General features: G+C 35.7%; 1 protein-coding gene across 3 annotated transcripts in view; it reads left to right on the forward strand.

Moving 5' to 3' along the window:
- Positions 1-12823, forward strand: part of Nox4 (NADPH oxidase 4) — a 161257-nt gene that overhangs the window by 123142 nt on the left and 25292 nt on the right. For all 3 annotated transcript variants that reach the window (XM_029556406.1, XM_029556407.1, XM_008853620.2), the window contains one exon: positions 9384-9465. In XM_029556406.1, the coding sequence (XP_029412266.1) occupies positions 9384-9465 (82 nt within the window). The remainder of the gene's footprint in view (positions 1-9383; positions 9466-12823) is intronic.

Raw genomic sequence — 12823 nt, forward strand, 5'->3', positions numbered from 1 at the left:
TTCTTTCTTTCAGCTTTCTTGGTGACATGGGGTCTTTTTTCTTGAGGTCTCCCTGTAGCCCCAGCTGGCCTGGAACTTGCTATGTAGAACTGGCTGGCCTCCATCTTACAGAGATCTTCCTGCCTCTGACTCCCAAATACTGGGATTAAAGGCACTACATCACCACACCTGACTGTTCTTTGGTTTCTTAATTACCGGAAAGTTCAGTAAAGTTAACTTTTCTGAGCTTGTAGACTAGCAGAATGTAAATTTAGCATTTATTTATAGTCTATGTGTCTTTCAGTAATACATGTTTCTCCTTTTTAAGTATGTGATCTGATGTTTCTGAAAATTTCTTATTGTGTACATTTCAATTTATATGTTTAATAATTCTTCTTGTGGTTTTTTGAAAAGTTAATTTGGACCGTCTCTTTCTGGTGGCATGTGTGTATGTGAGGTTTTGTCCCCACACTGCTCTGCCTTCTTCCTCAGGGTTGAAGGGATAGACAATTTTCCAAAAGTTGTAATGTGAGGAATGTGAAGTACAGTTGCACTCAAAGATACATTTACATGTGGAAATGGGGACAGCTACATCTATATGAAAAACATATTGCTTTTAGATAAATACCAAAATTTAAATTTTAAAGAGGACATAAATACAAAGACTTAAAATGATGTCCATAAAACAATATGTTGATTTTCTTTTGTCTCAAACACTTAGTAATATTCATTCTTGATTGTTATGTAGGCTACAGACTTTGAACTTACTAGATATATTGTAGATGAAGTTGCTCAACACCTTAGAAAGACTGGCATGATGAAGAAATTTTATTATGCAGAATTTCTTATCAAAACCGTAGCTAAATTTTTATGAAGGCACTTTTTAATAAAGGCTGTGAGAATTTCAATCTGAGAATAATTGCAGTGAGCTAGGCTGTCAACAAATAGAACTTCCAGTAAGTGGGAATAAGTGAGAGATCATGGTGACCTGAATTATTTGCTTTGGTGCAATATAACAGATGGAGCAGTCATTTAAGATTCAGATAAATGGGAAGCTTAATAAACTCTTACTTGACTGGTGTAAATAAAACTCTAGAACTGGCCAACCAAGAATGCTTCGAATCATCTCAATAGAGAGTTTTAGTTCTTGTCTGGTTCTAAAACTTGAGCTAGTTATATATTCTGATTCCCTTCAATGAAAGTCCTTTTGAAAAAAGCCCTTTTACATGCTAGTAACTAAACTTTAAACCTTTCCCAAAGTCACCCACAGCAACTTAGCAGGTCAACTGCATTTGGGACAAAGAAATATCTAATCTGGGGTGAGCCTAACGTCTCAAGTAGTACCAGCAGCGACTTACGGGAAATCAATGGAGTTTTGGCTTAGCTCATTATCAACATATGTATTTCCAGTGAGCCCCTGATTGCACCTCATGCTGATTTCCTGGATCCCAGAATACACAATTGGAATAAATAAGTAACTACTATCAGAACTCTATCTATGTCATCTCCATTTTCGCCATGATTTATTTTCTATTTTCCTCTCATTTTGGTTAAAAGAAATCTTTTCTACACCACCTTCCTTTATATTGCTGTCCTTCTTGATCCTTTTTAACTTACTGCTTTAGAATTCAATATGTTTATTGCTGTTATTAAATTTATCATTAATTATGTGTAACTGTTTATTCTTTACTTTCCAAGCTTTGACCCCATTCTTTTATATTTGTATTAAGAAATGTTAGATTGTCACATTCAGCTCCTATCTCACTAATTGGAACATGGCAATCTCTGTTTCTTCTGTTTCTAAGATGAGGAGCTTACCTTCTAGGGTGAAGAATTCCTTCATGTGCTATGTTTGGAAACATGATTACATAGTGAAATGAGAAAGAAGAACTTTCATTCTGATGGAGTTTTTAATGTTTATTTTAAAAATGCAGAGTTATGCTGGGTATAGTAGCACATGCCTTTAATCCCAGTACTCAGGAGGCAGAAGCAGGTAGAGCTCTGTAAGATGGAATCCACCCTGGTCTACATAGCAAGTTGCAGGTCAGATGGGGCTACAAGTAGACAATGTCTGTGCTTCATCACCTGAAATATAAGCTAATAAAGATACCCAGTGGACCTGGGAGTTGGAGCAAGGGTGCCTTCCTACTGAGAATATTGATCTGGACTGTTGGTGGGAGCATTCTAGCAGGGAGTCTCTGATGTTTGTGGACAGGTAAAATGCACGCTCTCCTCATTTCTACTTTGCAGTTTACTAATAATGATTTTTGAACAAGTACTATGGGATTTTAATTGTTTTGTTGTCTTGGACAAGCAGCTACCTTTAGCTACCAATGCGTACTTGGATCTTAGTTACATTCCAGTTTTGTGTTTTGTTTGTGGCATTGTCATCCATCCCATCTCTGTATATCTGTGTCTTAAGCGGTCATTTCTGGATAGTTTTCATAGCATCATGTATTTTTCAGTAACAATTGATCTACCTTGTACATATCTGAATATTTCTGTTTGGTGAAATCCTGGATGACAAATACTGATGAACTTGCGTGTGCATCACATGTTTTTACCGTATTTCCTGAGAAAAGATAAAGATCAATATTTAGGTTTTTTTTTTTTTTTACTAAGTATTACCTTTTTATCCTGTCACTGAAATGATTTATATCACCTTGCAGAAGCATACAAAACTGTATTTTGCCTACCATTAGACCATACCACACAGTGTTACCAGTCCCAAGGTACCTGTATCAGATTTTATTTAACAGTGAGCATGTGCTATACAATGGAGGTGCTATTCATGAAACATCTGGTTCAAGCAGAAAAAAGTAGAAGTACTTTATTGCTATTTAATCATGTATATGTGTGTCTTACCTAGTATTGGCAAAGAACATGGAGAATCTCTCAGTACAGAGAAGTCTGTAAGTCTCATCTTCTACAAGTTATATTCCTTAGAAGCTGATGTTGGGAAATTTTTTTTTAATATAACTTGCTTATTAGGGATCAACACCTTGATAGGAAGAATGAAGTGTTATTGGGTAGAGGCTGTTGAACAACTGTTATCCATATTCAGTCCAACTCTGATAAACTGATGCAAACTGTAGAGCAAATATTGATCATCAGAGCTGCCTGTGTAGGACTAAAATTTTTCTTCCTTGTCTGTTCATGGGGTGTAAGTCACTCTGGGAAACCATTGCCTTTACACATGAGGCTAAACCAGAAGGAGTTTAAGCCTGAGGGTGACCCCCTTCTTTATTCTCTGCAGCTCAGCAATGAGTCATCCTTTGAAGGGAAATTTGGGGGAGATAGACAGATGATTGATAGATAGATGATAGATAGATAGATAGATAGATATAGACAGACAGACAGATAGATAGATGATACATAGATAGATGATTGATAGACATAGATAGAAAGATAAATAAATAGATAGATGATGATAGATTGATACATAGAAAGATAGATAGATAGATAGATAGATGATAGATAGATAGATAGATAGATAGATAGATAGATAGATAGGATAAATAGTAGATAGACAGAAGACACATAGATACATTGTAAAATGAGAAATTTTGGATTGACTTACACCACAGAGTCTGGATAAGCCAACGATTATCTAGAGAGGTAAGGAACCAAATAGTTGAACAGTCCAGCAAGCTCAATAGTTCCAATCCAGAGCTGAAAAGTCACAGGAAAGTTGCTTGTGTTGATGCCATAACCAAAGGGTAAAAAAAGTGGGTTTGATGTAGACAGAGGATGGCAGCAGCAATAGACATACTCACTCAGAAAGCAGCAGGTCATAAACCCCACAAACTGCTTTCCTCAGACTTCTTTTTCAATCAGGTCTTCAGCTCATTGGAATGCCTCTCTAACATTCAGGTCTCGACAGTTGTGTCACCCCACCCCCTCTAACTTTCACACATGTCAGTCTTCTCTGGAGATATCTCTCAGGAAGAGAAGTGCAATTCAGTAGCTCTTAATACCAACAATGACATTAATACATAATACTTTCTATATAAATAATAAAATATTTTTAGCATTTGTTATAAAATAAAATAGTTAAGTATCATGATAAAACTATTTTATAAACAATTTTACATTGTCTGGAGCTAGGGTGTATTTCCTCACAACATAACTTCTAATACTACTTGTTATATGTCTCCAGTTAATTTTGCTTTCTAAAATTATTTATTATGGTTTGGTGTGGTGGCACACACCTTTAATCCCAGCACTCAGGAGGCAGAGGAAGGCAGAGCTCTGTGAGTTCAAGGCCAGCCTGGTCTACATAGTGAGTTCCAGGACAGCTGGGCCTACAGGGAGACCCTGTTTCTAAAAGACCAAAAATAAAATAAAGTAAAATATTTTTTATGTATTCAAACAGAGTCTCACTGTGTAGCCATAGCTCGTTTCTTATTTGAAATTCTCCTGCCTCGGCCTCCCAAATATTAGTGTTACAGATGTATACCACTATGTCTGGCTTATTCCAGTTATTTTTATAACTAAGGGTCAAATGTTTCATGGGAGTTTTAATATTTTTAAATATTTGATTTTGATACTTTTTGAAAAGAAAAATTAAAACTGGAAAGTTAGGAGGCTGGAGAGATGACTCTGCAGTTAAGAATACTGTCTTCTCTTCCAGAGGACTAGGGTTCTGCTCCCCACACCCAGATAGTGGCTAACAAGAGCACTTAACTCCAAGTCAAGGGGATCTGATGCCCTCTTTTGGCCTCTGTGGGTTTGCATGCATGTGGTACACTTACTTACAAGCAGAAAAATCTTTTATACATGTGTAATAAATATAAATAAGTCAAAAGAATTAAACTGGAAAATTAGGTGCAATATGAGCATTAAGAAAAAGAAGAGAAAATGTTTATGTAATAATAGAAATGTGAAGAACTCCTGAGAGATATTTTATCTGACTTTTTTTCCTTGCATATGGCTGTCAAGTACTCAACATACTTGCAGTATTTATTTTCATAAAAAAGACAATAAGACAAGGAAGAGGCAGATAGGAAAATAAGACCACCTGCAGGAACATAGCGACTTTAGGTTTTAAACCTATGTGACAGGATCACTCAGCAAACCTGTTCTTTCTTAGCCTGATACTGAGGGAAGAACCAGGTGGGTTCTATAATCCGAGGACTTTAAATTACAAAGAAATAGCATTTATTAGTACCAGATTTTTTCTCAAATTATTATTTTTTCTTTTTTCTTCATTTTTCATAGTGATGGAAATATTTTATTCTCGCAGCAGAAATAAATTTACATGTTTTTTGTTGTCATTACATAAATCCCTGTTACATTTTATATCCTGTGTATTGGGGATAATTAGATGATTGATCATTTTCCCCCAAGGATGACATGCAACTGGATCACAGTAAATATTCCAAAAGATTTCTTTCATAATTTGGAAAGACTATTTTATTTTTCTTATCTCTATTTTTTGGGTAATTAACTGTAGTGTCTCATAATTGATTGTCAAAGGTATCCATATTAATATGATTGTACACAGTATGTTCTAGGGTTGTTGGTTAAGACAGAAAATGTAGCGGAAAGTCCATAGAAGCTTGTGTTAATTAAGGAATCTCCTTAGTACAAAAGGTACCTTCAGACATTACCACATCCTTAGGTAGCTCATTATGATATCACTTTGCAGAAAATGCTCTGGTTCTCGTCAGTGGCTTTAGGAACTTGTTCAGGGAAGCCCGGTGAAAGGCCTGAACTCTCCTAGTGGATGATGCTGCCATTTTCTTAAGAAATAATTTGGGCCTGTTGAGGATGCAGATCATTGAGTCTGACATTTTGCTGCAAGAGACGTAGCATTTTACTTTTTTCCCCTTAGCAAATAAAAAAATCAAATTATTTTGATGTTTTTCTCCCAAATCAAATAGAATGAGATAGAGATCTGAGACTAGAGAAGAATCACAATCAGTTTGCCTTTATTCTCATTAAAAAAATGAAGCAAAATAGTAAGGGAATATACCCAAATAAGAAAATAACCTGGTCATATTTAGTAATTTATTCATATAATTTTAAAAATATAAGCTTGGAAAAGGCCAAACTCAAAGTGATCTGCAGATTTTTTTATGTACACACGCACTTTTCTAGACAGTTGTGGTAGCTGAATAAAGACTTTCCTTAATGTTTACTTATAATGTTTACTAAATTTTTTGCATTTTTTTTGCTTTTATGCATGTATATTTTTATCTTATCAATATATTATAGCCAGAGTTTTTTTCCCCTCCAGATTTATGATCAGGTGTCTTCGGAGATTATGTAAAAAGTGACAAGCCTAACCCTGGGGAAACAAAATACTAGAATATGCTTGTGCACATTAAATTCTTAGTTTTCTTTGCCTTTAAGAAAGTTTTGGAATCCTGAACTAAATTTTAGTTTAGCCTTTTCACTCCCATATGTATCATAACTGATACAGATTTTTTTTTCTGTTAGGTATGGATTGTTTTCCTTCAGGAACTGTGTTAGAAAAGATCTAAGTGGAAAACATAGCTAAAGAGGGTTAGCAATGCAAACCACCTGTGTAGTAGACGCCGCACAGTCTAGTAAATGGACTTTAGGTAAGACCATGAATCATCAGAATTTACTAGGCATTTCCCTGGAAGAAACATTAATTTCTTAGTTGAAAGATAATAACTTACTAGCCAATGATATGATCTAATATTTTCTTTGTGAGACAGAGTCTCCCTGTAGCCCTAGCTGGCCTGTATCTTGCTATGTAGACCAGGCTGAACTCAATTTCACAGAAATCTGCCTGCCTCTGCTTTCCTAGTGCTGGGGTTAAAGGCATGCACGACCACACGTGGCTGATTTATTATTTATTTATTTATTTATTTATTTATTTATTTATTTACTTATTTATTTATTTTTTAAGTGTAAACTCAGGGCTGGAGAGATGATAGCTCAGAGTTTAAGAGCACTGGTTGCTCTTGCAGAGGACCCAGGTTCAGTTACCAGCATCTACATGATGGCTAACAACTATCCGTAACTCATGTTCCAGGGGATCTGATGCCCTCTTCTGACTCTTGTAGGCACTGCACAGCACAGTTGCACTTACATTCAGGCAATATACTCATATACATAAAATAAAAATAATAAATAAAATATTTTTTTAATTGTGAATTTAAATTTAAAAGTAAGTAAAATAGGGGAAAATACATTCTTGTCTTAGATCTCAAACTTCAGGAGAAAACTAAAATCATCCATATTTTGTAGCTTACTACTTCCACCTGAACTTTATTGTAAGAACTATCTGAGGGACAAAATAAAAAATCAAAATAGAAGCCAGTGAAATCACTTTGAATCAATATATTAATATAAATTGTGTGCCCTACTTCTCAGTAATACCTTGTAGTCTTCTATGAGTGACCTACCGTCTTAGTTTCAGTAACTAGGAAGTAACAATTCTCATCATGGTATAGATTTTTAGTATATTGTGAAAACTGCTCCTTCAGGGTTGATGGACTTACTGCAACATAGGAGTTTCAGCACTCCCCTCAGGTGACTGTGTAACTTGGTCAAGGATGGATTTCCCTTGATTTCCTGTTTGCCTCTTGACACTTCTCTACTGAGGCTGGAGATTTGCCTTGCCAACCAGTTTTCTCTCCACAGTGAAAAGAGAGGTTGGAAATACTCTTTTGACACATATTTAATTAGCATCTTCATATGTAACATATAATCTTATGAGTCTTTTTTACATAAAGCCTGTCTTCTTGAAGAGAGTGAGTGGACAAATACATATGACAATTAAAAGCATGTGGTATAGTTTGTGAAAGCTTACGATTGGTTTGTAGTTGACCTGTGACATGGGACCTGTGAGTCTACATGTGGCAAGAGAAAGAGAAAAAATGGACTAATCAGAAGCTTCTCTTTAGAGTGATGTTAGAGGTAATGAGCATCTAGTCTTAGGAACAGAAGGTCAGCATTAGAGTGGGTAAGTTTCTCTGCAATGCAACCAGGCAAGGGAAACATTTCTAAGGCATCATTAGATATTGCTCCTCCCTTCCCCCTTCCTTCTCATCCTTTCTCCTTCTTGCCTTCATTGAGAACTTAATATGCTCTGAATTTTATTAATTTGAATCTTGGTCCATGACCCAGTCTCATTTGATTCCTCTGTGTTGCGGGTGTCCTAGGGCCCTCCCAGGCGAGGGTAGAGTCCGCTCAGAGTCAGGACACAGACTACGTGAGTCAGGTGAGAAGCAGGCAGTGCAAGCAGCTGCAGACTCATTTATTGCAGATATGGGGCTCCCTTATATCCCCCCTCACGGTGTCCCATTGGTCCATTGATAGGTCCTGTCTGTTCCTCACTGGCTCTCTGTACCAGGCCTTTTTCACGTCAGCCATCTCTGTCTTTTGGCAGAACACAGGTTTGCCTCAGCCAGATGTTTTTGGCACGTTTGCAGCGTGTATGAGCAGGTTGTTCAGGCCGCACTTCTACACCTCTGGGTCCTCATTCATCCATCATGATAATGTAGCTAACATCTATGATACATTAACAATTTTGTCATGATAATATATTTACTATATGTGAAACAATAAGCGTTATGATGATCTATTTGCTTCTCTTTTATTGCCTCACACTACCCCCTCCTAAAAGTTAACCACTACCTGATTTGAGTGCATCATTGGTGTTTGGGGTTTTCTTTCTGTTCTTTTTGTTTATATACTAAAACAATGCACTAACTCAATTAAATTAAAATGTGAAAGTTTTTTTTTATTTTTCCACTCAACATTATGTTAACATGATTCACTATTTTTCTTTGTGAGTGAAAACAGTTAATTCTCTTTATTTACTATGGTATTGTATGGATATAGCACAAATTGTTCATACTTAACATTTATGAGAATTTTAGTTATCTCCATGTATATTGTCATGAAAACTTTTGCTATGGGTATCCTCTTACTGAGTCTCTAAGATACATGTGAAAGTTGCTACAGGATATAGACCTGGGAATGGAAATACTGGGCAATAGTGAATTAAATTTTACATTTCAAAGATAACTCTAAATTGCTCAAAAGTTATTTCTCATATTGCATTATGAGAAATACGGAATAATTTATTTTGTCCTAATATTGATCTTATGATGCCATTTTCTGACAATGACATACATGCATCATGAAAAGATGTGAACCCTGCATCTCTTGTAATTTTTAATTGGTATTACATGTGCTGTTTTCTAATTAAATGATTTTATCAGTTTATAATAAAAATATTTACTATATTATTTTAACAAAAGAATATGTAAGCATTAAGAAGATACACACATATGTATGTACATATGTACATATATATAATTGGGGATTACTGTCTAAGAAATAATAGAAAGCTCATTCTATTTTGAAATTATTCTCATGATTTACTTCTGCACAGTTGATGCTTATTTTTCTTTTGACAGAACGATTACGAGATTTACTACTGCCTCCATCTAACCAAGACTCTGAGATTCTGCCATTCATTCGATCTAGAAGTTACCCCAAGTAAGCAACAAGAGTTGGCTGGGTATTGAGAAGGGAAAGGGTAGTCACTGGCAGAGGTTCATGCAAGGGAGACGAACTGTATTTGTTTATCGGGTTTCGAAAACTCTCAAGTAATCCAGCCTAGCCACTTGGGATCTCTTCTGCAATATAATGTGTGGGGCTTTTCACAAATGGTTCCAAGCAAAAAACCCTGCTTCTAAGTGTAATGAGATGTGACTGGGGAGTTACTGCTCTAGGCAGTGAGGCCCCTATAGAAGTGTCTTCTATGCTGAGTTCTGTCAGATGCTATGTCATCGATGGGTGGAGACTTTTGTGGGTGACCCCTCATCTAGTTTTCTATTTTCTATTCTTTAAGTGAAAGGAAGAATATTTATTTACACAGTTTTTCTATCATTTTTCTAGTTATTTTACTGAATCATTAGATATAAATTGTTTCCTTGAGAAACTTATCTTAAAACCTAAAATCTGTCAAGAAGCAATCTTACTGAATCATTAGATATAATTTTTTTCCTTGAGAAACTTATCTTAAAACCTAAGATATGAGTCAAGAAACAATCTATACCCCATATTGCATACAGAGGATAATATTTATGGAGCATACCGTATCCAGCATAGATTCATAGTACGCTGGTACTATGCTGTGCTACTTTGAATTTGAGGTAGGATCTCTAGTTAGGTAGCATAGTTTTTCTGTAATCTTTAATGTTTTCTTATCAAGAGACAACTAACAAATAATGCAGAATATAAAATGTGTCTTTTAGGTGAATAATACTTATGAAGAAGAAAAAAACTGACTCATTAATAAATGCTTGTGTGAAACAGAGTGGGAGAGAGAAATAGATAGAAAAAGAGAGAGGGAGAGATATTAAGGGGAGGACGTTTGAAAAGCATAGCCTGATGTTTCCAGAGAATATTATTCTAAAATAAAACAAAGTTCATCAATCACATTCTTAAATTCATGAGCTCTCATTAGACCTCTTGCCAAAGCCAGGAGTATCCATTCTGTCATCATTCTCAGAGCATTGCATACATATGGCCATTGTGAGAAAGAATAAAAGAATGACTTGAAAGAAAGTACACTTAATAAAAAACACATGTGAATTTATAGGTTAGAAGAAAGAGAGATAAAGTTGCAACTTCTAATGCTCAACTTTACTATTGTTATTGTCATTATGCCAGAAAGATTTAGGTTTCTGACATATCTGGAGAATATTACTTTCCTATCCTTGAAAATGTGGATTGGATAAGCAAATTGGTTGAGTACAATTGACATAATTTAATTCAGAAATTAAATTGAGTAATTAAGCCAGAAATATGTGACTCAATAGCTCTGGAAGATTTAGTCCCAATATGTACAAAATGTTGTGAAAATCCAAGAATAAAATACTTCTACTTTGTTTCCATGAAGATTAAGTCCTCTGAACAGCTATGTAGCTAGCCTGTAAAGAGAAATATTATTTATGACAGAATTCAGAATTGTTCCTTGGCTTACCTGCCAAAGAACAACCTTGATTGTTTAGACAATAAAAATAGTGTCCCAACCCAATCTCATTTCTGATTGGCTGCTTAAAAATGACTTCAAATAATTATATTGGGTAACATCTGTAGACTGCAAATCATCAGATGACTTTCTCAGGCTTGATCTAGCCTATCTTAGTTTTTCTCCTTTAGCAATGTTTTTAGTTCTATTTCTAGACAATCTCTCTCCTTCAGCAATTTTTGTTCTATTTGCACATCTTGATGCATTTTTCACCAAACAGTTGGTTGGGACATAATGTATGCCTGTGAAGGATCTAAAGTCCACTAGAGGAAAAGCAGAATTGGAGTTTAATGTTAAGATGTATGAAGAGGAATATACTGAATTATACTGAAGAAGAAAAGGAATGTGCCCATTTAAGTAATTTATACAACAGTTTTTTTCCCCTGGGGTAAAATTGACCAGAGGAGAGGTTCTTTAGTCAAAACCAAGAGCATATAGGCCATTGGACTACAAGAGGACTCGCTTCCAACTAGCTGAACACTGTGAGAGGTACACACCTCCATAGACACCCTCAAGAGGAACGAACAGAAAGAATTGAAGACAATCCATATCATTGAAGGATCTTTTCTGCCATTTAAAGGAACTTGGGCTTTGTTGTGATGACAACAGAGATTCAGAGAGAGCTTTAAGCAAAGGAGAAAATAGTTTGATCTTCATTTTCATGGATATACCATGGAGCAAGAGAGGGAGACATGAAAGACCTGAGGGCATCACAATCTCTAGTCAAGTTTCATATTTAGATAGGAAGCCATAAAGGATCCATACTGTGGTAACTGGAAATTGTCAGATACATGTCTTGGGATGTTAGGAGCACAGTCAACAGAATGTAGTGGTAATTATCTGATGACTAAGGAAAAAGGAAGGGGAGAGGTCTGTGTTTGGGAATAACTTCAAATTTTTGACTGCTCTTATTATTCAATATGAGTACATTTCTTCTTCTTTTTTCCTATATTTTGAATAAAAATTACTAGATGCTTCCTGTTTATGTTACTTTTAGTATTAAAAAGAATCTGGTGTAATTCTATATTGTACAAAATAATTATGTTTAAGAAAAGGACAGGAATATCCTCACTTTATAAAGGGAGGTTGTGAATCTTCATCCCAGTTCTCATTATTAGCTCTGCTCTGCACTCTCTCACATCCAAGCCTTACCTCACGCAGGGCAGTATGCAGGTTCTGCACAGGGACTGCTTTAGTGCTGCACTCCAGGACACAGCCACAGTGTGTAGGTGTTTTACCTAAGATGACCTAGTGATAGAGTCTGTTTGGAGATGACTAGTCAGGTCAAAGCCCTCTTTATTGTATGACTGCCTATGTGATATGGGAGATCTTCTAGAAATTTCCACAACCACAATTATTTATGACATTTTCACAGTATATAGAATATTTTAATAATGAATTTCAACAAAGAATTACTGTGAAAGCTGTTAAGAGCTTGTAGTGCTCTAGTAGGTGCCCCAAGTCTGATTCCCAGCACCCACACTGGGTGGCCCAAAACTGCCTGTAACTATGGTTCCAGGGAATCTGACACCTCTGACTTCCACATGCACCTGCACTCATGTACACACACACCAGAGAGAGAGAGAGAGAGAGAGAGAGAGAGAGAGAGAGATACAAACATACATAAGTTAAAATAAAATAAATCTTTGTGCAATGTAAAGCGAAAAAGATTTATTGTTTTGCTCTTCTGATCCCCTAATTGCAGCCTTTCCTACTAGATGATACTCCAATTCCTAGCTGGCAAGAGAAAAATAAAATAGTAATTTTCCTATGAGAATGTGGAATGAAAGATTCCCAATACTTCTAATATTCTCAATA

Source organism: Nannospalax galili, unplaced genomic scaffold, assembly GCF_000622305.1.
Source record: "Nannospalax galili isolate Female #2095 unplaced genomic scaffold, S.galili_v1.0 scaffold347, whole genome shotgun sequence".
NCBI lineage: Eukaryota > Metazoa > Chordata > Mammalia > Rodentia > Spalacidae > Nannospalax > Nannospalax galili.